The 27,674-nt window shown below is 38.7% G+C and overlaps 1 protein-coding gene and 1 long non-coding RNA gene across 5 annotated transcripts in view; one reads left to right on the top strand and one right to left on the bottom strand.

Moving 5' to 3' along the window:
- Positions 1-27,674, bottom strand: part of LOC140688744 (uncharacterized) — a 134,622-nt gene that overhangs the window by 3,594 nt on the left and 103,354 nt on the right. For 2 of the 4 annotated variants that reach the window (XR_012063530.1, XR_012063527.1), the window contains 6 exons: positions 27,357-27,468; positions 22,647-22,774; positions 20,789-20,938; positions 19,943-20,029; positions 12,407-12,488; positions 8,812-8,926 (listed from right to left, as the gene is read on the bottom strand). This is a non-coding gene — a long non-coding RNA (uncharacterized lncRNA). The remainder of the gene's footprint in view (positions 1-8,811; positions 8,927-12,406; positions 12,489-19,942; positions 20,030-20,788; positions 20,939-22,646; positions 22,775-27,356; positions 27,469-27,674) is intronic. The other 2 variants (XR_012063528.1, XR_012063529.1) reach the window with 2 other exon arrangements.
- Positions 1-27,674, top strand: part of HMCN1 (hemicentin 1) — a 400,921-nt gene that overhangs the window by 357,085 nt on the left and 16,162 nt on the right. Inside the window, exons 87-103 of the mRNA XM_006198786.4 lie at positions 2,106-2,375; positions 2,947-3,117; positions 3,252-3,422; positions 6,343-6,513; positions 6,672-6,842; positions 7,463-7,633; positions 7,822-7,992; positions 10,757-10,906; positions 11,188-11,325; positions 12,384-12,505; positions 13,231-13,468; positions 18,723-18,785; positions 19,788-19,907; positions 20,817-20,951; positions 23,399-23,512; positions 24,044-24,169; positions 26,081-26,209. Of these exons, the coding sequence (XP_006198848.1) occupies positions 2,106-2,375; positions 2,947-3,117; positions 3,252-3,422; positions 6,343-6,513; positions 6,672-6,842; positions 7,463-7,633; positions 7,822-7,992; positions 10,757-10,906; positions 11,188-11,325; positions 12,384-12,505; positions 13,231-13,468; positions 18,723-18,785; positions 19,788-19,907; positions 20,817-20,951; positions 23,399-23,512; positions 24,044-24,169; positions 26,081-26,209 (2,631 nt within the window). The remainder of the gene's footprint in view (positions 1-2,105; positions 2,376-2,946; positions 3,118-3,251; positions 3,423-6,342; positions 6,514-6,671; positions 6,843-7,462; positions 7,634-7,821; positions 7,993-10,756; positions 10,907-11,187; positions 11,326-12,383; positions 12,506-13,230; positions 13,469-18,722; positions 18,786-19,787; positions 19,908-20,816; positions 20,952-23,398; positions 23,513-24,043; positions 24,170-26,080; positions 26,210-27,674) is intronic.

Below are 27,674 nucleotides of genomic sequence, written 5' to 3'. Positions count from 1 at the left end.
AAACTCACTTCTGAAGCAGTCTTATCCACTGATGAAAGATTCACAAATCTATGTTTCTAGCCCATATCTCTATTCTGAGCTCTAGCTATGAATATCCAGCTGCAGTCTGGACATCTCCACTTGAATGTCCTACAGATGTCTCAGCTCAGCAGTTCTAAATGGATGCAAATCTTCATTCCTTACTCCCTCTCAACAAATCTGTTCTTGCTCCTGTCTTGTATTGAATTGTCCAAAGATATACTATATTGCCCAAATCAAAACCCTATAGTCATCAATTCCTCACTCTGTGTCATGCGATTCAGTGGCTAAGTCCTCTCACCCTATTTTCTTAATTCTTTTTTTTAACATTTTTTATTGATTTATAGTCATTTTACAATGTTGTGTCAAATTCCAGTGCTCAGCACAATTTTTCAGTCATTCATGGACATATACACACTCATTGTCACATTTTTTTCTCTGTGAGCTACCATAACATTTTGTGTATATTTCCCTGTGCTATACAGTATAATCTTGTCTATCTATTCTACAGTTTTGAAATCCCAGTCTATCCCTTCCCACCCTCTGCCCCCCTGGCAACCACAAGTCTGTATTCTCTGTCTATGAGTCTATTTCTGTCCTGTATTTGCACTTTGTTTTTGTTTGTTTGTTTTTGTTTGTTTAGATTCCACATATGAGCGATCTCATATGGTATTTTTCTTTCTCTTTCTGGCTTACTTCACTTAGAATGACATTCTCCAGGAGCATCCATGTTGCTGCAAATGGCGTTATGTTGTCGGTTTTTATGGCTGAATAGTGTTCCATTGTATAAATATACCACATCTTCTTTATCCAGTCACCTGTAATAATTCTTTTTTTTTTACATTTTTTATTGATTCATAATCATTTTACAGTGTTGTGTCAAATTCCAGTGTTCGGCACAATTTTTCAGTCATTCATGGACATATACACACTCATTGTCACATTTTTTTCTCTGTGATTTATCATAACATTTTGTGTATATTTCCCTGTGCTATACAGTGTAATCTTGTTTATCTATTCTACAATTTTGAAATCCCAGTCTATCCCTTCCCACCCTCTACCCCCCTGGTAACCACAAGTCTGTATTCTCTGTCCATGAGTCTTTAGATTCCACATATGAGCGATCTCATATGGTATTTTTCTTTCTCTTTCTGGCTTACTTCACTTAGAATGACATTCTCCAGGAGCATCTGTGTTGCTGCAAATGGCATTATGTTGTCGGTTTTTATGGCTGAGTAGTATTCCATTGTATAAATATACCACATCTTCTTTATCCAGTCACCTGTAGTAATTCTTGAATGTATTCCTTTTGGTCTTCATTTCCAGTGACATGGGTTTGTTTGATCTATTGAGTCACTGTGGTTTACACTCCCGTATTACCTCACACACTTACCTATTCTAAATTCTGTTCTACCTAATCTGTTGCTAAATTCTGTAGGTATACGATGGCTAAAGAATCGGTCACTTGTCTGTCTTATCTGTAGACTGTGAACTCCTGGTGACTAGAAATTGTACCTGTGCCCTCAGCATCTAGCACGATGCCTGGCAAATCATAGCTTCTCAATGTATGTTTAATAAATGAATGATGACCAGTAATAAAAGAATAAGTTAATAATGACAGTCTACCTAAAAATGCTGTAAAGGGAAGAACTAAATGTTCACCATGTAAAACACAGATAAAAACAATGATAATAACAACAATAGTACTAAAAATACTGTGTGCTTATCCTGTTGAAGAGCTGTGCTTCCATTATCTTACTGTGAGTCTAACAAGGTCCTCTGAAGTAGGTACTGTTTTTCAGGACACAGTGGTTCAAAAGTGTTGTAAAGAGCAGAGGGAGAATTTTAATCCAGAAAAGCATGACCACAGAGCCCGTGCTCTAGGCTGGACCACTTGGGGATTATCAATTTTTGACATTTACTAAGTAAAACATTCTGTCAATGGCAACTACAATATTAATAGTTAAGAAGCTACAGTGTGTAAAAAAGTCAGCCTAATTTTTTTTTAAATGTTACTATACCATATGGGTTTAAATGTTAATATAATTCCACAAAAACTAAGAAACATTATGTACTTTTTTCCATAGGTCCTCCAGTTATCACTCTTGAGCCAGTAGAAACTATTATTAATGCTGGTGGTAAAGTCATACTGAATTGTCAGGCAACCGGAGAGCCTCATCCAACCATTACGTGGTCCCGCCTAGGGCACTCGATCCCGTGGAATGAGCGAGTTAAGGTCTTGTCCAACCACTCATTATATATCGCCGCAGCTCAGAAAGAAGATACGTCTGAATATGAATGTGTTGCTCGAAACCTGATGGGTTCTGTCCTTGTCAGAGTGCCGGTCATAGTCCAGGGTGAGTGTGACAGTGGTTCACCCTGGGATATTCATGTCAAATAGCACCTGGGGCAATCCAAATCGTGAAAATCACTAAGCATCTTAGTCTAAGTCTCTGAACCCCTTAAGATACTTCTGGATTATGGGGACAGGACAAAAATCACATCACAGTTTACAGACTGAAGGGACTAAAACAATCCTGATTAGAACTGCAAAATACCAAGTTAATAATTCAGATTCCCAAAGTGAATTTATTCAACACTAAGTTAAATTTATTCTAAAAAATTAATGCATATACATTTGCTTTAAAGAATGGCTTGTCTTCAGCATTTAAATTTCTTGGTCACTAACTCTTTCAGCAGCCATGTCCAAATGAGTCAGGACTGGAGCTGGGAAGAAACCCTAGTTAATTGTTCATAGTTCTTCTCTCATGCCTGGGTTTTAATTTTACTGTTAGGGAGAGCTTCCATAAGAAAGATCTCGGCTATTACAGATTAGGTGCTAGACCCAGTGCATATCGTAAATGAACTCTAAGTTACAATTTTTTAATTTACAGAAACAGAGACCAAGTTCAATGTTTTACTTTGCAGTTCACGGTGGATTTTCCCAGTGGTCGGCCTGGAGATCCTGCAGTGTCACCTGCGGAAAAGGCATCCAAAAGAGGAGTCGTCTGTGCAACAGCCCCTCTCCAGCCAATGGTGGGAAGCCTTGCCAGGGGTCAGATTCAGAAATGCGAAATTGTCAGCATAAGCTGTGTCCAGGTACACCTCTTTATTCAACGGACAGGCACGTGTTCAATAGATACTCACTTCCGTTCCCTCACTCTGGCTTGTCTCAGTATTAGCTCTTTCAGTGAAAATAATATCTGATGGTGTAATGTGTCACCTTTGGGTAGTGGATGGTAACTGGTCAGAATGGAGCCCCTGGGAAGAATGCACGAGGAGCTGTGGGCGTGGCAACCGAACCAGGACCAGAACTTGCAACAATCCATCAGCTCAGCATGGTGGGCGGCCCTGTGAAGGGAGCGCTGTGGAAATACTCATGTGCAGCATCCGGCCCTGCCCAGGTAGGAATCCAGCGATGAGCACAACTGGTGTATTTTTAATTCCTACAAAGGAGCTGTAAGTACCTTTTCTTCCTTCTTGTGAAAAGATGTTGTGAACATACTCATTCTCTGTGTTCTTGGTTCTGTCTCATGCATAGACTTGCTGGAGGTAGGACATTAATCACTATTAAGTCAAATACCTGATTTAATGATAAAAGGCTCCCAACTGTGGTGTTTTCTTAACCACGTAGAGAAGATGTATTTACAAATTAATAGGACTTCAGAGATAATGAAGACCTTAGGGAATGGCTAATCCAGCCATTCATTTTCAGCAGAGAAAAATAAAGCTTAAATTAAGGACCTGCCCAGAAAGAGAAATAACAGCTGCCGTTCACTAACTACCTGTCGTGTGTTAGGAACCACACGCAGTGTCTTTTATACATGTTGTTTTTGACCTTGAGTCGAACCTACACCATAGGTGTTTCAGGGCTCTAGGTGTCCTCCTCATGAGAGTCTTTTTTTTTTTTTTTTTTGGCTCTTCTTTTGCTAGTTCCTTAAGGTGGGCATTTAGATCATTTATTTTATATCTTCTTTTCTAATACATGCTTTCAAAGCTATGAATTTCCCTCTAAACATTACTTTTGCTGCATCCTACAAATTCTGATAAGTTGTATTTTCATTTTCATTTAATTCAAAACATTTTTAATATCTCTTGAGATTTCTTCTTTGACCCATGTATTATTTAGAAGTATGTTGTTTAATCTCCACATATTTGAGGATTTTGCAACTATCTTTCTGTTATTGACTTCTAGCTTGACTCTATTGTGGCCTGAGAGCAGACGTATGATTTCTATTATTTTAAATTTGTTAAAGTGTATTTTATGGCTCAGAATGTGGTCTGTCTTGCTCAGTGTTCCATGTGAGCTTGAGGAGAATGTATATTCTGCTGTTGTTGGATTAAGTCATCTATAGTTGTCAACAGTTTCCAGTGGATTTGGCAGAAACATCACAGAAAGGATTTTGCATCCTTCTTGGTGCATCATATCAGACGGCACATGATATCAGAATTTGTCTCAAACTGGTGATGTTAACTTTGTTCACTTGTTTAAAGTGGTGTCCTCTACCATATAGTTACTATTTTTACTTTGCTATTAGTAAGTATTTTGTAGGGAAACTTTGAGATTACATAAACATGTCACTTGTTATCCATCTTTATCTCCTAGTTTTAGCATCTGTTTATGATTCTTGCTTTAAATCACACCCACTGCTGTGGTCTTACAAAACGGTTATTCCTAACTCCATCATATCTCCTACATCTATTATTGGGTTTCTTTTGTAAGGAGGAACTTCTCTTTCTCCTTTCTTTTTTTCTTGAGTTATATCAGTAAGGACTCAAATATAATTTTTTCCAGTGGCTTATAGGGCATTACTGTCCTCATTTATTATGATGCACAAATTGTCCTAGATTTGATTAGTGGAAATCCATCCCTTGAGGCTGGCTTCAATGTCCTCTAGACATGTCCCCATGATTTCTTGAACACATCTACTTTCTGGTACAAGTTGGTATTTTAGACCTATCTTGTCCTGCCTCAGTTAAAAGAGTATTTCTAAACAGACCTCCCTCTAAAATGGATTGGTATCTTCTCAGGTGGGCAATCCTGCTGCCATTTAGAATGAGCTTTTAAATAATTGGAACAGCAGAATTTTTTAAGCTCCATAGTCCATATATAATGACTATGAGCATCAGTAATCTGAATTAATGAAGTAGTCATCTTGAATAATACTTGCCATTTAATTAAAGGCTTTCTTCTTTCCTTTTATGTTTAGTCAAATAATTGTTACTGCAAATTCTCGTCAGCTGGAATAAATTTGTGTGACCTTCTTTCCCAAAGTACAAGAATATGTAGTCAACTCAACCAGAAAACAGTTAATTAAAAGAAAATTCAAGATGTGTTTTAAAATATTTTCTAAACAACGCAACCAAATGATAATTCCATTACTTGGTTTTTAACTTATTCTTATAGGTTGTGTTAAGAGAATATTTAGACACAGACCTTAAGGCCCTATGGTTCGCATCTTGGTTAAACCAGGTGACCACAAAAACAAACGTTTTGAGCCCCATATCTAGAAAATACCCTTAAAACAAAAATGTGACCTGATGCTGACTTATACATAAAAGAAATCATGGTGTTTTTTCTCAGCCCCTGCACCTGGTAGGAAACATAAGGTTGTTCCAGTCCTGTGGTCAGATGATGTAATATGTTAGTTACCAAAGGAAGGCCTTTAATATCATTTCTTGGAAACTACTGGTCAATTTTTTGTGTTGTTTAGGAAGCAGGTGAGTGTGTTATTTAGAACTTTTAATTCATGAACATTATGTAATGGGGAAAAGTTTTCAAAGAGCTAGAACTGTGCAAATCATCATGCGGTTGAAAGGCCCGAGTACATTTTTAAACGTGAAGCTGAATCAGGCTTAAAGATGTGGCTGTGCCGACTGGGGTCCAAGTTATCATTATGGAGACGTTTCTGTTTCCCACAACCACGTCCAGGCTTATTGTACAGCTTTGCTTCTTAGTTTCTGGTCCTTCCACTTTCCCTGGAGCATAGAGTACAAGTACTTAGCTAGGGTTTATAAGCTCCGATTTTGTTCACGTATAGCGGTTTGATTAATTTTGATAAAACAGCCCCTTTGGATAATTTTAGGCATTTATTTTAGTATTAGGTAGCCTTCTGAATTTCCCTACAGACACTAATTCTCATGAAAATCTAACCAGAAGGGGGAAGGAAGAACATTATTTGTTATGTTTCCTTTGGTTCAATGTCATTATTTTAGAATCAGGGCTAATTTAACTCATTACCGAGTTATTTATTTGTATTATTTTGTTTTTTTTAACAAACATCGTTCTGTGACTTGACACACTGTCTCTTGGGATGTTTGCAGTTCATGGAGCATGGAGCACTTGGCAGCCATGGGGTGCCTGCAGCGTAAGTTGTGGGAAAGGTACGCAGACGAGAACAAGACTGTGTAATAACCCACCACCATCATTTGATGGATCCTACTGCAGTGGAGCAGAAACACAGATGCAAGTATGCAGTGAAAGACACTGTCCAGGTAAGAGAAATACAATGTTTGTACCCTTAATAAGTTAACATCTCCCTCTTACCTAGAGATTAATGCCAATAAGAACAACATTCAGCCTATCCATACCCAGGCTTTAACCTGATCATTTTTAAGTAGTAACAGAGCGCATATGTTTTGCTTTCATACAGTTGATGGCAAGTGGGCCAGTTGGACCAGTTGGAGTGCCTGCACTGTGTCCTGTGGAGGCGGTGTCAGGCAGAGGACAAGGGACTGCTCTGATCCTGTTCCGCAGTACGGAGGCAGCGCGTGTGAAGGGAGTGATGTCCAGAGCGATTTTTGCAATAGTGACTCTTGCCCAAGTGAGTGTTGGAAATAGTGAGTCAACATTATTCTTTCTTAAAGTTTCACTATGGCCTGAAGTCCTTAAAGTTATAAGGAGTCTGTTATCCGATTTGTCTACCTTTGGTTTAGGTTATCACAATGTTTTGTGGTTGCTGTCGTGTCGATGCAGTGCCGTGGATGTCTTATGTCCTGCTTCACGTGCTCTCTAGGACCAGCTGCGCAGTGCAAGGACTAGGGCACCCTTCCGTGCTGACTGTTAATGATGTTGACTCCTTTACAGAGGCAGGCAGGTGGCTCTCTCCCTTAACTTTGTCACCAAGCTAGATTTTTAGATCCCAGCAGTACTTGAATTCACTGTATTCTGAATGTTGTAGCTTGATTCCTCAAAAGTAGAGACCTTTTCTCATTCATTTCCCTCAGCTCCTGGAAGACTCTGAGACTCAATAAATGCAGGTTAAATAGAATTGCATAGTCATTGGAATGCATACCCAGTTTCTAGTCAAACTGATGGCCAAATCATCTGCCTTTGGAAGTTGCCTATTGATAGATTTGTATGTTTCTTTTCAGTTCCTGGAGAGAGCCTTTCCATACTTTTTGAATGAATGTTTGGCATTTCTCCAATGGTTCTGTGTTGTAGCTCATGGTAACTGGAGTCCTTGGAGTGGCTGGGGAATGTGCAGCCGGACGTGTAATGGAGGGCAGATGCGGCGGCACCGCACATGCGATAACCCTCGTCCTGCCAACGGAGGGAGGGCTTGTGGGGGCCCAGACTCCCAAACCCAGAGGTGCAGCACTGACACGTGTCCTGGTGAGCTTCCTGCGTTCTGGCCGTAAGACAAGTAAAGCATTTCACTTGGGCTCATTGTAGCAGCCTCATTTCAGATCTAGAAATGAAAGCTGTGTGGACAGAGTCACCCTGTTAGATTTTAAAATTTTTAACAGTGTTAGATTTTAAAACCTGTTTCTTAATATTGACCATTCTATTTTTGTTCCCAGTGGATGGAAGTTGGGGAAACTGGCATAGTTGGAGCAGGTGTTCTGCCTCTTGTGGAGGAGGTGAAAAGACTCGAAGACGACTGTGTAACAATCCACTGCCATCTAAAAGTGGTCGCCCCTGCCCAGGAGATGCTACTCAGGTATCCAGATGCAATATCCAAACATGCCCAGGTACGCTACTAAGTTAGACTTTGGACCACATTTACAGCCTTTCTGCAAATTACCAAAAAAAAAAAAAAAGTTCTCACTCTGAGCCTCAAATTACAAAACGGTGTCAACTCTGGGAGGAAGAATTAAGAAAAGTGCACTTTTTCCCCTTCATTGGTGCAGCTTTATACCTAAGTTCACACTGGATTTTAGCCTCTGCTTGCCCACTTCCAGGCTCCCTCGTTAAAGGATTTCACCTGCACAGCCTGAGCTTGAGGGGTAAAAGGGCATAGAAGAGTGAGAAAGCCATGTTGAGACTCCAGGCTGGAGAATGAGGGTGGGACAGAAACTGAATATCTAATAGAAATACACAATTGGAGGCTGCTCTTTCACAGATGGAAAAATGGAGAACATGAGTGGAAAAGTAAAACAGGGCAAATTCAGTTCAAGGAAGATTAGGGAAAGTTCAACTTCCATAATCCAAGCCGTGAAACATGGCTAGATTATGTAAGTGATGCAAAAATTCAGAAGGAACAGAGTCAGAATTCTAGAACTCATGGACCTGAGAGTTTATTGGAGTCCCAAGAAATGGTGGATAATACTGAGGGTCCTTATCTCAAAGGACAGACTTCCAAAGGGCTGTATAAAGAACATTCTCACATTGTTGAAGTATGGAGAGACCATTGGACTTTCCAAAGCTGCAAGGTTGCTTTAGAAGTAAAATATCCCTGAAAATCAAGAGGACTCATTTGGCAGAGGGAGAGGGAGGAGTTGCATGAAAAGATTTATAGGATCTAGGCAGTCTGAAAGGGTACGTAACTGTCTATCAAATGCTCAACATACCTTCTCAACGTATTGCTGATTACCAAGGATTTTGAGGCTCTAACATGTAGGCATGGTGAGGGGTCTCATTTCAGTCAAGATGTTTTGTAGCTCACGTCTTGGGGTACTGGGGCCCCTGGGAAAGAAGGAGGTCCAAATAAGTAGACAATTTGGATTACGGAGTCTGGGAGAGTTTCTAGGGTCCCAACTAGGTAGGTGGAACTAGAAGATGTCTGTTGAGCACTGGGATTCAGGTTCCTCTTTGAGACTGGAGAATCAGGGTCAAAATGGGAGGCCATGCTCATTTGTGATGTTCCAGAGAACGAAGTAAATTGTTGATCCATCTACCTTTCTCTCACCTGCTTAGGACTAAGGTTAAGAACCAAGATGGCCTTCCAAGCCCTGACTGGCCCTACCATCTACTTTCCTGCATCATCTTGCTGCATGGTTCCCATCACTCTCTAAGCTCCCTACCTTTGGTTTCTCAGGTGTGACAAGCCAGCACCTCCCAGAAGGGTGGCACATGCTGTTTCTTCAACCCGGGAAACCCTTCTCCTGCCTTCCTTGACTTAGCTAAGATCTAAACTTTCTTCAGATCTCCAATCTGTTTTTACCTCCTTCTCAGACTCCCCTGAGTAGTTGATCTCTTGTACATTAGCACATTTCATTTTTACACTTATTTGTGGCATTCTAATTAATGTTTACCACCCCTGTTCAAATATAAATACTAAGAAGGCAGTCCTCGTGTCTTTTTTTTTTCCTTACCATTGCCGCCTCAATGCTGGATGAACAAATGAATATAGTCCAGGACATGAAGGCTGAATCAGTGTGAAAAAACGTTCCTCTCACTAGTAAAGTAATGCAAATTAAAATGGTGAAATACTATACTTACTGACTTCTGTCAGTTTGGATACAACTGTACTTCTCCCAGTATATAATACGTGATAATATCTGAAACATCTTCTGATTGGTTTAAAGTATATTCAGTTGAAAGTCATCAAATAATGAATATTTTAATTTAACTATTAGCTTCTTCCCAGTATGTTTCCCTGTCTTGTCAAAGCATGTACTCATTAAGCACTGTGGTCATAACCAATAATTTTGTTGGACAATGGAAAGCAAGCATAAAATTACTGTAGAGTTACTTTAGAAAGATACTATGATTGCTTTTCAACGTAATTGTCATGGTATGAATTTTGCAGCAACTGTTAAAAGTACAATATTCTTCTCAAATTTCCTCAAGTTAAACATTTTCCCATATATGTGTAATTTGAAGAGCTTGGGGAGCCCTTGATCTGAAACCCTTTCAGTACTTGACGTTTATGTTGAAAGTGACCTGTAACAAGGCTTTGGGGCTGTTTTGTTGGTGACCCCCCTTTTCCCTCTACATTCTTATAAAGGAGGCAGTAGATCAAAGAACATGGATTTTGACGTCAAGCAGATCTGTGTTGATATCCTCGATCTTCTGCCCCCTTGCTCTGTAACCATGGGAGGGTCACTTGATTTCTCTGAACTTTACTTTCCGAGTCTGCAAACTGTGACTATTTAAAACTGTCTTACAGGGTTTTTGCTAGAATTTAAAGAGTTAATGCATACTGAGTGCTTCCTAGAGCACATGACATGCTCAATAAACACTCATTATTATCATCATTTCATCACCATCAATAAACACATACTTTATTTTGGCTTTGGGACTGGGTGCTGAATGTATTCTTTGGATTGTGAAATAATACTACAATGTACAGAGATTGGAAGGACCCTAGATTTATTGTGGGATGATGAGTGTTAAATGAGAGTAGAATGTTTTGAAAGCTTATTTATTTCACTCTTAAATTCAGATGTCATAGGATCTTTTAAATGTTTGAGAGAAGATTTGTAGCATCTCTGAATACTGGCTTTCTTTTCTCCCATGTAATGCTGGTGAAATTGTTTCCTTATCCAAGAATGTTTTTCCTTCCCCCAATAGGTGGGCCCCAGCGAGCCAGAGGAAGTGTTATTGGAAGTATTAATGATGTTGAATTTGGAATTGCTTTCCTTAACGCCACAGTAACAGATAGCCCAAACTCTGACACTAGAATAATACATGCCAGGATTACCAATGTACCTCGCAGTCTTGGTGGGTCCCTTTGCTTTTAAAAGTTGTTAATAAGCCTTGTTGTAAAAACATACATTATTTTTCTTCATCGCCTATTTACACTTAAAATTTCTAGAGGATGCTACCATTAAATGATCGTTATAATAGTCTTTAGTTTCATCCCAATGGTAAACTCTTAAAGGCACATGATTGTTCTTACTCACGTTTATTTAGCATTCATCCTTTTGACTAACATGCTATGAATAATAATGATGGACTGTAGGTATTTGGCTTTGTCACCTTATTTATCCCTTTTTCTCTAGGTCCAGCAATGAGAAAGATAGTTTCTATTCTAAATCCCATTTATTGGACAACAGCAAAGGAAATAGGAGAAGCAGTCAATGGATTTACCCTCACCAATGCGGTCTTCAAGAGAGAAACCCAAGTGGAATTTGCAACTGGTTAGTGCCAGCTGAACTTAATATTCCATTACTGTTGAAAAATAGGATCGCTTTAAAAGTTCATGGTTAAGAAAAGACATTATATGTTCCCACAGAGGATAACTTCAAAGTTTTGATGCCTCTTATCAGAAATGATATAAAAGCAAATTCATAACTCCCTGTAAACTTTTACTGACGTGAGTCTATAAGAGGCCATGTGTTTTCAAACAGTATAGTGATTTTTATAGCCTAGAAGGCTTTTTGCTTCATCTTAACTACATCTTTTTTCTTTAAATTCTTAGAGAGGGTTTTAAAGGCCAAACAGAGCAGGAAGATAGTCATTGCTATTAACTAAAGGCTTTTGTCTATGAACCTGAGATTCAGTGGGGATACCTTCCAGGCATTCTTTAATCGAAAAAATGGGAAGAAAACCAAGCAAATCTAAAGGCTTTTCGCTTTATCCTTAGTCTTAATGAATATGTATTAGCTATTCATGGCCCTTTCCAAGTGCAGACAGGTTTTTATAGATCTCCATTTCAAGCGTCTTCAAAGGTGGTCAGCCTCATGGCAGTGATCTTGAAGGCAGAAGGGCTGAGGGAGGGCATAGCTTTAACCAACACAGAAGACATGTGGGTCTTTGTATGGCAATCCACTTACCAAGATGCCCCTTTTGCTAACAAAGTCCTGGGACGAGACTCGTGGCTATGGCCAGTCCTCTTAATAAAGCCGTCTGTCCCTTCTCATGGACAGTCCATTCTTGTAGAACTCATTACCTTGCTACTGCTTGTGAGTTAGAAGTGAGGAACCCTTCATATAATCACATGCTAGGTTTGTGCCACATAAAAAGCGATTTTAGAATAAATGTGATTCAGTAAACGTAAGTCTTTAATTTGGGGACTAAGTGCTAATTTAATTCTCTTCTGATCTGTGTTTAATGAAGTTTGAAGTACAATTGCATAGCTGAACTGGTATATAAAGTGAATCTATTCTGTGCTTACACAAACCATATAAATACGTGTGTGTATGTGTGTATATATTTTTTTTTTCCGCTGTTCAAATGAGTGAATTGTAATTCCTAGGAGAAATCTTGCGGATGACTCACGTTGCCCGGGGCTTGGATTCCGATGGTGCTTTGCTGCTCGATATCGTTGTGAGTGGCTATGTCCTGCAGCTGCAGTCACCTGCTGAAGTCACGGTAAAGGTAAAATGTTAGGATAACTTGCCTTCCCTGTTTGTTGGAGGAATGGTAATACGAGTAGGAGTCGTAAGAGCCATAAAAAAATCTTGTGTAGTTTCCCTTGTTTGCTTTGGGGAGTAAATGTCTAAACCATTAGAGTTAGAAATGGCTAGCTGGTCTTTGTTTAAAAATCTTTAGGGACAAGTCTTTAAAAGCTCTTAGTGGTTTTTATTACCCTGCTTATCAGGACGAGGATCACAGCTATGTTGAATTTAAACCATTTGTTTAATTTTCTATAGACAAAGAGAGTTTAATTTTCTGTAGACAAAGAGAATAGTAATTCTTGCATAAAAGTTTTTGTATAATACCCATAAAAGTATTTTATAAATTAAAGAATTATACCAGTCACCCTTTCACACTTTTCTTCTCTTGACCTACAACTCTGAGTACCTTATTAAACTAATATTTATGACACTAAAATTGTGAAATTTAAGGTAGCTACAATTTAAAAGTTCAAACTTGGTGGGGGAGGGTACAGCTCAGTAGTAGAGCGCATGCTCCATTTAAAAAAAAAGGTTCAGACTTTAACTTATTTCCTGAACACTACTGTACAATTAGAATCTTATTTAGAACTATATAGTTCTATCCCCTAAGCCTTTTTAAAATCTCATTCTGCATCTCATAGTATCCTCAAGAAAAGAAAGTAGGATGAGCCATGCTGACCCTCGAATTCATATTGTCCTCCTCAGGATTACACAGAGGACTACATTCAGACAGGTCCTGGGCAGCTGTATGCCTCCTCCACCCGGCTGTTTACCATCGATGGCATCAGCGTCCCATACACATGGAACCACACCGTGTTCTATGATCAGGCGCAGGGGAGAATGCCTTTCTTGGTAGAAACACTTCATGCATCCTCTGTGGAATCTGACTACAACCAGTTAGAAGAGACACTGGGTTTTAAAATCCATGCTTCAATTTCCAAAGGTAATTGGGTTAAAGGAAAGTCCAAATCTTTATGCCATGCAGTCCTTTCTAAAATTGATGCCATTCAAAATAAGGATACTAAGGTAAAGTCTGAACACTGTATCGGGTTGTTCATGTGTTCTGTCTGTGTTTTGCGGTAGGTAACATCCTGTGGCAAAGCCAGTCCAGTGGACATCCTAGTGCATCTGGTTCGCTAATACGCTTCATAAAGCATCGTGGAATTGTTACTGGTCTAGCCTATACACAGAGAGGTTTAAAAAGAGATACTCTGTCAGTGATTTTTCTTTGTTAATAAGGACCATTTGTTCTTGTTCTGAATCTTATGTTTGACAAGGAATTTTTTTTAATTCCTGAAACCTGGTGTGAAAGTATATCTTAGTCAAAAAAGTTTCCATATTTTAAAAGCAGCTTTCTAAAACTGGGGAGCAACCATCAGAATTCCGACTGTCATATATTGTTCTTAGAAATTACAGCTTTTGAGCTGCTTTCCCTTGATCTCAGCAGTCTCCCTGTGCTGTGGGCTCCTTTGATGTGTCTATACCCTGAGATTCCCTTTTCAGTCCTAGGAGGCACCATGACAATTAGCATTCCGTTTCCCATGGGGTTTTGAAGCTAGGAGATAAGTTGCTTGATGTTATGTTACAGATACTGTTTCAGTGACTTTAACTTTGAACTTAGGCTCCCGTGAGGACACTTAAAATGACACAGAGTGGCCTTGTAAATGTGGATGTTTTGCTGTGTGCCGGCTTTCCTAACACAGAGCCAAGGAGATTTTTACCCAGCATCATTTTATCATGCTTAGTAGATACATTAAAAATCCATTTTCACTGTTTACTCTTGCTTTCACCAGTTGTGCATGCGACTGTTTTCTTCTCCAGCAGCTGTCAGAACTGCTTCATCAGCTTTGAGGTCATAGTCATGTAGGAGCAGGTTCACATTTCTGAGCGAATCACAGAGAAGCCTCTTAGCCAGTGGGGCCCCGAGCCCACACCTTCTCCATCCACTTGTCATCACCACCACCACATTTTACTATTGTCATGCATGTTCAGGTGACTTGGACAAAAGAAAAGAGCCACTGGAATGAAGAGTTACGTTTTCTTTCGTTTAATAATACCTGCTTTTCAAATTTAACTCTGTTTCTACTTTTTCCAGTATTCCATGTAATTTTTTTAAAAAGGTAACTTGGCACAAGGCTTTGGCTAAAAATGAATTTATATCATCTGGGACTAGAGGAATTTAAATGACTTTTGAACAGTCTTGTACACTTTCTACCCAATCATATAAATCCTCTAAATCTGAAACTTCTGGAAGGTCTTTTTGCTTTCTGTAAGGGTGTTGTTAAGGGATTTAGATCCCTCAATAGAAGGAAGCATACTATAGGACATTTAAAACCCCTTACTACCCTTGGACACTGTGATTTTATGAATTACATCCAATATACGTGCCCATTGGGTGTTCATCTTGTTCCTGTGAGTTGTAAGAATTGTGTACCTGCAATTTCCTTTTAAGTGGCCACCAGGGGGCAAGCTTGCATTCTTAGTTGCTTAACCAGCATGTTCTTTCTGGTTGTTGGGTCTAGACTAGAGCCATGGGTACAGCGCAGTTAGAATCACCTAGAGAGCTTGATGAAAGTTCAAATTTCTAGCACATTTTGGTTTAGCTGGTCTACAGTAGGGCCTTGGAGTCTGTATTTTTAACACAGCCCCTGAATGATTATATTGTATCTGATCTGCACTCAGGCACTTGGCAACTACTCGTCAAGACGATTCACAAATACAAAATCTGTATAATTTTGTTTAAATTTTATATCTTTATAATCAAATGAATTTGTTTTTAAAATACAATTATGAAATATATTTTATAAATTAGTCAAGAAGATATCAGAAACGGTATAAGAAAAAATAAATTTAACTACAAATAAATCTTTTAAAACTTCATAGGAAGAAAAAAACAAAATTGATAAATATACACAACGAAAAACTATTTGCCTTGCTTATTATGGACAACTGTGATTAACCTTAATATATATATATAAGGATCTTAAAAATCAGTATGAAAAAGGCAAAGACCCTCCCCCCCCCAAATTACCTAAAGTCTGTGAACTGGAAATTCACAAAGGAAGAAGCAATAATGACAGAATGAAAACAATGAGGTATCATTTTCTAGTTATTATTGTCAGAGATTTAAAAAGGGGATAACCACTCAGTATTGGAGAGGCATAGGGATACAGACACCTTCCTACTCTGCCAGCAGGGCTGTATGTTTATTTAACATGTCTGGAAAGCAGTATGAATCAGTACTCCTTCAAATGTTCACATCTTGTCAGTTATCTCATTCTAGGAGTCTGTGCTAAGAAAACCACAGAAACGACCAATAATACATATCCTGAAAGTAAGAGATAAATATGTAAATGATGGCACAGCTGGATGAGACTCTTAAATAATCATTAGAGTAATTTTAAAGGAATATTTAGTTATCTGTTTATTTTAAAATATTTGTTGAGTTCCTGCAGTGTACCAGACACGGTTCTAGGTATTGACAATGTAACTGTAAACAGGTGACAAAGGAGTGTGTACATGACATAACCATCACTGAAAAGTAGTGCACAGTGTGATCCAAACTTGGGTTGCCCACATCAGTCATTGTAAGGAAACCTTTATACTGGTTAGAAACATATTCCCAGCCTTCTTCGTTGGCAGTTCTGACTGGGGCAGGAGCGAGGGATCTGTATTTTTCATAAGCTCTCCAAGAGATTTTACGATCGGTAGATTTTGGCAATTATTAGTCTGTAAAGGAGCCTAACTTAATTTTTTGAAGCGTATACTGATAAAAGTGACTACAAGGAAAAGCATCAAAATCTTGGCTGTACTTTGTTCCAAGTATCAGGGTTACAGGGGATTTTATATTTTTCAAAGTTCTGCAGTTATATACTACTATGACACAAATACGTATTTTATGTTGTCCCTCCACTGTGTCAAAATGAAAATCTTAACAACATAATTCAAAATTACGTACTTTAACTACAATATAAAGACTAAACAAAAGGAAAATACTTTATAACACAATTTTATGTATTTCAATATGAAAATCTTTAGACATCACTGCACTGGAAGTTAAGAGAAAAGTATTTATATGGCTGCATCAATATTTAGAGCCCCATTGTGATTTTTTTAAAAAAAACAAACATTGAGCAGTTCTTGGAAATGTTCTGAAAAAAATACACATTTAACCATCAATTTATATGACAGTTGCATTCCTGGAAAAGTCACTGTATATTTTAATCACATAAAAAATGTTCACTGCATGGAAGATGGGTTCTAGCCTTAGATAATTACAAACAGCTTTCTCGGTCCCATGAAAATCTCTCAGGGCAAAAGGACACATCTTCATCTTGCATCATTATCCCACACACTGGAATATTTAAAACCTGCCCCAAGGTCTGTCCCACTCGCTAAATTTGAGTAGGCTTCCCTGTTAAATCATGTCATCATCATGACAACCAAAATACCTCCCAAAGAACTTCCCAGGTGCCACCTAATGGAAGATATCGTCCCTCATTTAGAACCAGAAATCTAAAGCTTCTATCAGATAATAACCTACGTTTATGTGACACATTTTTCCACAACAGTATCCCCAACACGATGCCATATACAACATACTGGCTGGATTAAGGAATGTGTAAATAAGTGAGTTAAAATGAAGCATGAATTACAATCACCCCCTGAGTTGTAATCTTGAGTTCAGTGGTTGAAAGTCAGACAGACTTACCTCTAAATCCTTGCCCCAGATTATATTAGCTCTTTGACTTAAGTCAACTTAACATGACTTCGGTCTCAAATTCCTCATCTGAAAATTGGTTATGATGAGAGTAGGGGACTTCTGAGGTTTAAATGAAACACAGCACATGAAGCTCACAGGAATCTTGACACTCAGCAGTCATTTAGCAACATGTTCTAGATGTTTCTATCCCGTCCATCCTGTCCCCATTCCCTTGAAGGTGCAGGGAGACTTGGATGCTCTCAGGCTCATTTTTACACTTGGGGTGGAGGTGGATCATGGACCTCTGCTTTCTCTTCAAGGACTTAAGCAATTTGATTGCCTAGAAATAGCAAATAGGGCTCTAGCTTTCTGGTTATGGAAAGTTTTTCATTGGAGTAGTGTTTCTTCCACCCTCCAAATGTATAAACGTATAAAAGAGTTTTGAACAGTTTCATATTCTTAGCAGGGCTTAAATAATATTGTAATCAGAGACTCTCCAAAGTAGAATCAATCTGAAAAATTAATGAAGGCCCAGGCTCCCTCTATGAAAGGTAAAATCATAATAAAACAGTAACAATAAACAACTTCATGCATTTAAAACTGAAAGAAATTCTAAGAAAATTTCTAAGAGACTGAATATACAATATGAATTAAATAAAATTTCCCTTAAAAGAAATCTGTTACATTAAGGATTGTCTTTTAAGGTGGGTAGGTGCGCGCGCGCGCACACACACACACACACACACACACACACACACACTTAAATTACTTTGGTAACTTGAAAGATGAGTTTAAGTTTTTGCAGCTCAATAATGTTTGAAAAATATTTACTGAACTGCGTACCCCAGTCAAGACAGTTACTTTCTAAGAAAGAGATTCCCTAACTCACCTGTTTATTCTTATGTTTTTTTCTGACATCTAATTTAAATCTGTCCTATAACAATATGCCTATTTCTTCTTGCTTTGACTGCATGGAAAAGGAAAACACTTGGTCCCACGTGGGGGGCTTTGACCCAGATACCCCACATGGCAAGTGGAGGAGACCCACGAAACAGAGGGTTTCTTCGTTAGAGTTTCCGTTTTTCCCCGGCATAAATTACTCTAAGTGGCTTCAAAATAGCATTCCCATTTCTAGAACAGAGTCAGTAAACGCCTGGAAGAATCGGACTTAGCCTGTGGTTGTGCCTGGCATACACACTGATTTGGATCCTTTTTCATAATCACAGAATAATTAATTTTCCTTTGATTAATATAAACAACTTTAACAGAAAATCCATTCCCAGTGGCTGCTTGCCAACAAGCCCTGTTGTGTGATTCATTGAGTTCTTGGTTGAGAAACAGGAAAAAGTTCTCCATTCGGCTTGTTTTCACCTATTGCATGTGTTGTGTCATGTGTTCCATCTTTGGCCCATCTTCCCAGGAAGACGGTCCTGGAAAGAAACAAGGTGCTAATGTTCTAACAAGCCTGTTAATTTTGCTTTTCTCTCTATGGTAGGAGAACGCAGTAATCAGTGCCCCTCTGGGTTTTCCTTAGACTCCTTTGGACCCTTTTGTGCTGGTAAGTGCAGGAATAAATAATGCCTTTTTATTTTTATCAAAACGTTAAGGGCACCATTTAATGGATATTTACTGTCACTTTGCTAGATTTTTACCGGTGAGGATTTGAGAGGTGAAGAAGTTGAGTGCCTGTGATCACTCAGCCATCAAGTGGCAGAGCTAGATTTGAATTTAAGGTAGACACAAAGCCCATGCTCCTTCGATTTGGTCACAGTCAAGTGTGTCAGGGATCATGATCAAGTACAGGGGCGGAGTGAACACAGGGACAAAACACTGGACTCCGTGGCCACTTGATTGCCACGAATGTGAAACAGCAATAATTCAACTCCACCTAAGTCAACTAACCCTAGAATTGCTCAGTCACAGGATAAGGCTGGACTGCGGGCGGAGGACTAATGACTACACTTCCCTGTCCCATCCAAGTGCCAGTGCAAGAGAGCTGCAGATAAGTAAACAGCTCAGTAAATGGCTGGAGGGGCTCAAGTTTGCATACACAGTGCTTTCCTTTCACTGGTAGGCAGTGTAACGTGGTGTAGTGCTAAAAGGATGGTCTTTAGAAACTACACCACTCAGGTTCAAATCCCAGCTCTGCCAATAATGACCCCTGAGCAATTTATTTAACCTCTTTGTTTCTCAGTTTTATCATGCAAAATGAGGATAGCAATTAAAAAAAAAAAAAGCCTATCTTCTGGGGATGTTGTGAGGAATGAGTTAACATAGGTAAAAAGCACTTAGATCACCATAAATGGTCATTGTATCTTAGCTATATCATCATTGTTTTAGAATTACTCTAACCATCTATTCACTATCAGAGATAATTTGTGGACCCAAAATTAATTTTTATTTAGTGTTTGCATTTTGTGGTACTTAGAACATTACCTGTTGCATTTGATTCATCCATTGGCCTTTATAAGCAATTCTTTTCACCATCTTTAATAACCTCCAGAAAGTAGGAGTTCTGCATACTAATTGGGTTTTTTTGTTTGTTTGTTTCTTCTCTCAGATGAAGACGAGTGTGCAGCAGGGAATCCCTGCTCCCATATCTGTCACAATGCCGTGGGAACCTACTATTGCTCCTGCCCGAAAGGCCTCACCATAGCTGCGGACGGAAGAACTTGTCAAGGTAGTCACAGAGCTGAGTCTCATCAACACACTTACGTGGTGGGAGTGGTGATCTCTGACCCAGGAAAAGCAGGGTAGACCAGTGCTCTCCTTTCTTCCACTTTCTGTCTCCACCTTCATTAGCTTGAAAAAAAGAAAAAGGAGGGAATTCTGCTCAAACACAACCTTCATATTGGGGCATTCTGTGGACAGGGATGCCTGTAGTGACTCGCTCAATCCCTGCATCACAATGAAGAGAGGCAGGCAGGTCTCTTACCACCATACTCATTCTACAGGGATAAAAGTAAGGAAGAAAGAGGTTATAAAGAATTTAAGTAAATTACACAATCCTGGTAGCACTTTGGAAACATGAAAAAAAAAACTTTTCTATCAGATTCTAGGTATGCTTCAAAGTTAGAAATTGTGTAAGAATCTAGTTTTATAAATAAATTAAAAATGATGAAAAGAAGAAAGGATTTCTCCCTCTGTGCCCAAAGAGATCCTCTTCTCAATGCAAAAGAGAGAGAGAGGGAGTGGGGAGGCCTAGGAAGGCACAGGAGTAACATTTATGGAATGTCTCGTGTGGACTGGCCCCTTGTGTACACTATTTCCTTTCATTCTCGGCAACAATGCCGAGAGACAGATACTACCATCCTCATTTTACAGATCAGGAAGCTGAGATGTCAGAAAGGAGAAGTAACTTTTTAAAGCCACCCAATTTATAGTGGTCTGATGGATGGCTCCATCTGTGACGATACCACACTGTGCTGCCGTGAGCCTGTCAGCTACTTAGCCCACCTGAAATGACTCGCCCCCCAAATTCTGCGTTCTTGCTCTTGTGTCTTCTTGCTTTTCTTATCCCCCCTTCACAGCAAGTTCCCGGGTTGCTTTTCCTCAGCTCACCTTAGTTGAGTGACTCACTTTGTTGCAGATATTGACGAGTGTGCGCTGGGGGGACACATCTGCCACGCTGGTCAGGACTGTGACAACACCATCGGGTCTTACCGCTGCGTGGTCCGCTGCGGAATCGGCTTTCGAAGAACCAGTGACGGGCTGAGTTGTCAAGGTATGCAGACGGACGCCCTTGGTTAATTTCACTATGCTAAGAATTAAAACCCCTGCTTTTTGAATCACTTAGAGTCAGATCTGTTTGGTAGATTGAGCTTCTCAGTAGGTTGTTTCGATGTAATATTCCGCGGCTGTTTTAAGTATTTGTAACAAGTTTGAATAAGACTTGCCTGTTATTTCGATGTAATATTCCGCGGCTGTTTTAAGTATTTGTAACAAGTTTGAATAAGACTTGCCTGTTATATTTGAGAGTGATCATACAGCAATACTGTAATAGAATCTGTTTCATAAAACTCCATTATGTAAGACTATTGAATATTTAGTGTAGGACTTTATTAATAACTTTATCTTTAGAGCAGTTTTAGATTCACAGCAAATCTGAGTAGAAGGTAAAGAGATTTCCCCTACTCTCCCTGCCCCAACTCATGCATCGTCTCCCAGACTGTCCGCGTCCTGAGCCAGAGTGGAACATTTCTGATGGAGGATAAACTACATTGACACATCATTACCACCCAAACTCCACAGTTTACATTAGGACTCTGGATGTTGCACCTTCTGTAGGTTTTGACCACTGAATAATGACATGTATCCTCCATTATAGTATCAGACAGAACAGTGTCCCTGCCCTGAGACTCTTCTGTGCTTCACCTAGTCATCCCTCCCTTCCCCAGCCTCCAGCAACTATGGATTCCTTTATTGTCTCTCTAGCTTTACCTCTTCCAGAATGCTTTATAGTTGGAATTATACAGTATGGGGCCCTTTCAGATTGGCTTCTTCCATGTAGTAATAGGCATATAAGTTTCCTCCGTGTCTTTTCGTGGGTTGATAGCTCATTTCTTTTTAGTGCTGAAAAATAATCCATTGTATAAATGGACCGCAGTTTACTTATCCATTCACCTGCTGAAGGACATCTTGGCACTTGCAAGTTTTAGCAGTTATGAATAAAGCTCCTTACCAGGATTTTCCAGAAGAAGAAACAGTGGATACAAACTCAATTCCTATCAATTAGTAGAAAGAATGAATGAATTGTGGTACATTTATTACCATGAACCAGTGTGCTGTCATTATAAAGATTGGAATGAAGCCTAACTGTTTGGCTTAGAGGAATTTCCATGAGGTGTTGTTCAGTGAGAACAGTAAGATGTAGGAAAGTATGTGTAACCCGTGTAGAAAAGATTATGTTAGTGGAAAACAAACAATAACCAAAGAAAAGGGAAAAAGAGCCATATATTTAGAAAGAGACATAGGTGTACATAGAAAAGATACGCTATTATTTATACTAGATTGTTAATGTAGGTTGGCTTTGGTGGACAAGAAGAGTAAACAGGGATAAGGGAAGCCAAGATAAAAGAAGAAAAAACTGCTCTAAGAAAACCTTTCATAAGTATATGATCACATTTGTGCATTTGTATAAACAATGTACCAATTTTGAAAGATTAAATTCGAAGATTTGAAATAGAGGACAAGTACAAAATACAACATGGGAAATCTTGGACCTGGGAATGTAAGGTGAGAACATGGAGAACCTAAAATAGGGTGATTGTTCTTTTGAGGGTCGGAATAGAACAGAAGTGGCAGGATCCTGAGGTGAGTGTAGACCTGAGAGAGGGATTTTGTTAGGATAGGAAGGATTCGATTATGTCTACAGAGTTAGGGGAAAGATGACAGTAAGGAAGAAGGGCTTTAAAAATACCTAAGAGGAGGGAATGATCGCTGGACCAGTCCTCATCTTGGCGAGGAAGGAGTAGACGGGCTGCAGAGATGAAAAGCTCAAAGAGAGGACTTTTTCTTTATTTGGAGAAGTGATCTCTTCTTCTGGGACTGGAAGGAAGGAGAGGGGAGAAGGTATAAAACACAGGCAAGTGCGTATGAGTTTGGGAGTTCCTATCTGCACTTTTTTTTTTTTACTGAGCTATGACCCAGGTGGTGTTCACGAAGATTAATTTGGCGATGACTACAGATGAGGAGAAAAGCTGAAGCTGCTGCAATCATTCTAGCCCAAGGTTATAAAGACCTGCATCAGGCTAGGAGCAGCAAAAATTGGGAGGAAAAGTCAAACTGCAAAAGATACTGCCGAAGACCTTAGCTCCCTCCTGTCCCCATCTTCAGTACTCCAATCTGTCAGCAACTTTCCAGGGCTGAAATTTCCTAGAAACAGGAGTGGGAGGCATACAGTAAGTAAAATAGTTAAAGCAGAGAAGTGTTGCATCGACAGAGTTCTGAATCTCTAGTGAACGTCTACTTGGAGCAGTGTTACAGAGAGAAACCTTCTCCAGCAGTTAATTCTGGCAATTACCAAGCAGGTCACTTGAGAGCAGTTGGATTGGATTCATTTTAGGGAAGATCTTAAACATGATAATGATCACAGATCACTAAAATGTGAAACATTTGGCATAAGTTAACCCAAATTTTCTAATAGCCTGAAATGAATGTTTTATTTTACAGATATTAATGAATGTCAGGAATCCAACCCCTGTCACCACCGCTGTTTCAATGCCATAGGAAGTTTTCACTGTGGATGTGAACCTGGGTATCAGCTCAAAGGCAGAAAATGTCTGGGTAAGGAAAGGGCTTTGAAGTCAAAGCAGTGACATCTTTGTAACTTCTTAGTGGTGTCTAATCCATGTCCTGGGCTGGATTTATAAATAGGACACCTGCCTGGATGTGATCCATGCAAAACCAAAATGGAAGCAAATAGTATAGTGTACAGGTTTCATTTTCTAATTATGTGACCTTTTTTTTTAACATTTCCCCTAGTATATTACCATATCTTTTCACAAAATCATAAAATATATTTACATGAAGTTATTTGTAGTACACATATAATTTTTATTTTTCTAGGAGGCCGGAGTGGTTGGTATGGCTACCCGCTCTGTGAAATAGTATTTCGTTTTTCATTTTTATCATTATGTTTTAAAATAAAGTGTGTTACATACCCTGATGGATTTGAATCCTTTAACCTTATGCCATGATTATATAAACAGCATCTGTATTCGTTTATAACATCCTTAAAATCCAAAGGTATAATTTTTATGGAAAAGTGGAAGAACTCCCTTTCTCAATCTGCATTACCTTCATTCTTTTATGAAGATGTAAATGAGTGTAGACAGAACGTATGCCGGCCAGATCAGCACTGCAAGAACACCCGTGGTGGCTATAAATGCATTGACCTTTGTCCAAACGGAATGACCAAGGCAGAAAATGGAACCTGCATTGGTGAGTGTCTGGCTATTTCAGTGACTGAGATCCGTTTACCATCAACAAGCCAAGTAAGGTATCCATTCTGAAATGATCAGAGGAAATTTACTCTAACAAGGAACTGTCTTTTTCTACAGGTTTTTTTGCTCCCAACTTCTACTGTGGTTGACCTCTGGGATCTCAGAGGCTCCCCCAGGAAATGAAAGCTCATCAGAAAGACTTAGGGCCATTTTGAGCTCCCATCAGTTACACAAGTGGTTTATATAATTTAATACCCACATGAGTAGTAATGTCTCACATAATTTCTAATGTGAAATTTAGCATAGATGTTAAGAATTTCATTGGAGGGGTTAAAAATTATGCTTGTAGAGTTTTAGTAAAAGTTCAAAATACAATTATTTTAAAACTAAATATTCTTTAGCTGGCAAATCACTGACCAAGCAATAAAGTAAATTCTGTTTCTCCCTCGGTTTTTCCTTTATGTGCCTTTTCAGTACCAGTCTGCCATAGTTAGCAGAACTGTGAGCTGCATGATTTACAGAAATAAAACTGGTAGCATTCTTGTTCTCATGTCCTTATAGTCGACTGGGCTAGATCACTCCCCTCACCAAAACTAAAAAAAAAAAAAAGAAAGAAAGAAAGAAAAAAAAGATACAAGGCAGGTTGAAATACCATAAAAGAGGAACAAATAAAATTGTACAAAAGTGCTCGAAAGAGTGATCTACCTAATAAGAGTGATTATCAGAGTTTTTATAGACGTGACCACATTTAAATATAGCCTTGAATGGAATGTAAATAAGAGGAGGTCATAGAAAAAGGAAAGAAGCCCCGTATGAGGGGGAAAGAGCTGGACTACGAGATAGGTAACAGGTTAAATTCATCCTCCCTACTTGACAGCCATCTGGCCTTGAACAAGTCTTAAGATGACACAGAAATTTGAGTTTAAGTTTCTCATTTTAAAAATGGGGCATTTTAAGAATTTCATACTGAAATATTTATTAATAAATTTACAATATGTCTTGGATTTATTTTAAAATAGTATCTGAGTGAGTGGAGGGGGTAGATCTAAATGGCAGTGTATTGAGCACTTGACACTTACTGAGGTACATGGACATTTAGTATGCTTTAAAAAAAAACTCGGGGTAGGGAGTTGTACTATCAGATTTCAAAGACTCTTTTCAACAGTATTAATATAGATAAATACTTATTCTTAACTCCTAAGAATAGTAGCCAAATCAGAGCATCATATGAAGTTATGTGCAACTGTACTTTTTTTAAGAATATTGACTCTGTCATTTATGTGTAAGGTTAATTAGAAATGAGATAATATGAAAGATCCAAAGACTTTAAGAAGCTACAGGAAAACTTTAGCTGAGTGCAAATGGAGTGTGGGGCCATCTGGGTTTGTTAGAAGGAAGTATAATTACTTGGAAACTGAGGGAATAAGTTCAAGATAACTGACGTTTGCTGCCTGGTTGTCTGTTGTTATAAATAAGGGAGTAATGGTAAGACAGCCGGGACTTGCTGAGTTTGAAGTTCTATTAAAACGTGGCAATGGGGGTGACCAGCTAGGAGCTGGAAATCTGGGACTATGGGTAAGACACAGTGTGATACTAAATGTGCTCTAAATGCACATCAGCAAGCTCACTAGAGTCACTGGTATGAATAAGATGGCCACAGCAGGAGGGATATAGAGGAGGGAGGAAAAAGCTAGAACAAAACTCTTTCCACAGTAGGGAGCCAGAGGAGGAAAAGGAGCCAGTTAATGAGTGCCTGGGCTGGGACTTGAACCCAGGTTTTCTGACGGCAGGTCCCAACCACGTGGTGAGAAGTGCAACATTCTAAACAATTAAAATGTTTATTTTAAATATGACAACTAGGTTTTGAAAGAGAAAATGTTACTGCTTTCTATTGCCTCCATGTCCGTAGATATTGATGAGTGTAAAGATGGGACCCATCAGTGCAGATATAACCAGATATGTGAGAATACGAGAGGCAGCTATCGCTGTGTGTGTCCAAGAGGTTACCGGTCTCAAGGAGTTGGAAGACCCTGTATGGGTAAGTCCACAGGAACTCTCGTTGAGGAATAAAGCTGCTGACACAGTCACGCAGCCTTACCAACTTGATTAGGACCACTCTACCCTCAGATGCTTTCTTGCTACAATTAGAAGGTTTGTAAGTTGCTTTAAGTTACTTGTTACCTAATTTGAATTACTTCTTAGAGACTTCATATTGAGCTCAATCTTTGCTGACATTTCAAGTGATGATAATAACCACACAGAGTGCTTACCATACACTACATGTTAATCAAAGGGAAGTTCTGATGTAATTGCCATGACAATTTAATTATGAGATTATCTCATTGATTCTCTCTCTGTGCACATGATATAAATGATTGCATAGAAACATTTTATTTATAAAGTTTACCTGTATGGACTATGAAGGGTTAGTTATGAGGCATTAAAATGTGAACACTGTTTAAGTGAATTGACAGTTACTACTGTACCGTGTGTTTAGTGCCTGTGCCAAGAATCTCACCTAATTCTCCCAATTCCCTAACTGTTTCCATCTTACTTATAATTGAATATAAAGTAAGTCAGGTAAAGAGAATAGAAAATATCTGTAAGCGAGTAAGGATATTTTTTAAATTAATACATTCACAATGAAAAAAATGACCTATAAAGTTATATTCCTCCTCAGAACATTTACCTGCAGCAAAAAAAAAAAAAAAACTGTGTGAGCTTTTAAATACTGGCTTCTGGTTTGCATGCTATTATACTTTTAAAATCAGATGTCTTGGTTGTCTATTTAATTCTTTATAGCAGATTCGTCCATAAAGACATAGATCTGTCTTTAGTCCCTAGCATAGTACTTTGCACATAGCAAATGTTTAAAGTGATACCATTATTAGAAACTCTCAATATAAATGTTTTAATATCAGAAATGCTTATCATTTTAGTCTTCTATTTAGATATCATAATTTATATTAACATCTTGATCAGTCATTACAGTGACCTAGCAGAATGAAATGTGTTTATTTGTTCACTAATTTGAATGAAAGCTGAATGTCAGGAACTGGGCTGGGGGCTGAATCAGCGAAGCGAATCAGCCATTGATTGCCTGAAAGGAATTAAAAATGTTAACTTCAACTTTTACCAACTGAAATAATTTTTAAAGCAAAATTTACTACTTTTACTCTACTTACTCATGTTTTCTTTCATGTCACTGTGGTAATGAGTTAAAGAATTTGGTTTTGATCTCTAGCTTTTATTCACTTCCAATTCACAGGAAGAGTTGTGAGTACAAACTGTGTTGACCTAGAAATACAAAGAAAAGTAACTTTAATTTTTGAAATTTGTGAGTTTATCTTACTAAAAAATGATTGTGTCTTCATTTCCTTTTTACTTTTTTTGTTAAGAAAGTGCACTTGGCATGGTTATTCATTAATAATTATTGATTCAAAAGAGACAAGTGAAAATAAAACTGTTTTCAGATGCAGGAATATTGGTACAGCTACAACTTG

This window comes from Vicugna pacos, chromosome 23 (genome assembly GCF_048564905.1).
Source record: "Vicugna pacos chromosome 23, VicPac4, whole genome shotgun sequence".
Classification (NCBI taxonomy): Eukaryota; Metazoa; Chordata; class Mammalia; order Artiodactyla; family Camelidae; genus Vicugna; species Vicugna pacos.
Note: the sequence above shows the minus strand (reverse complement) of the source record. Positions and strands in the feature narration are given on the sequence as shown.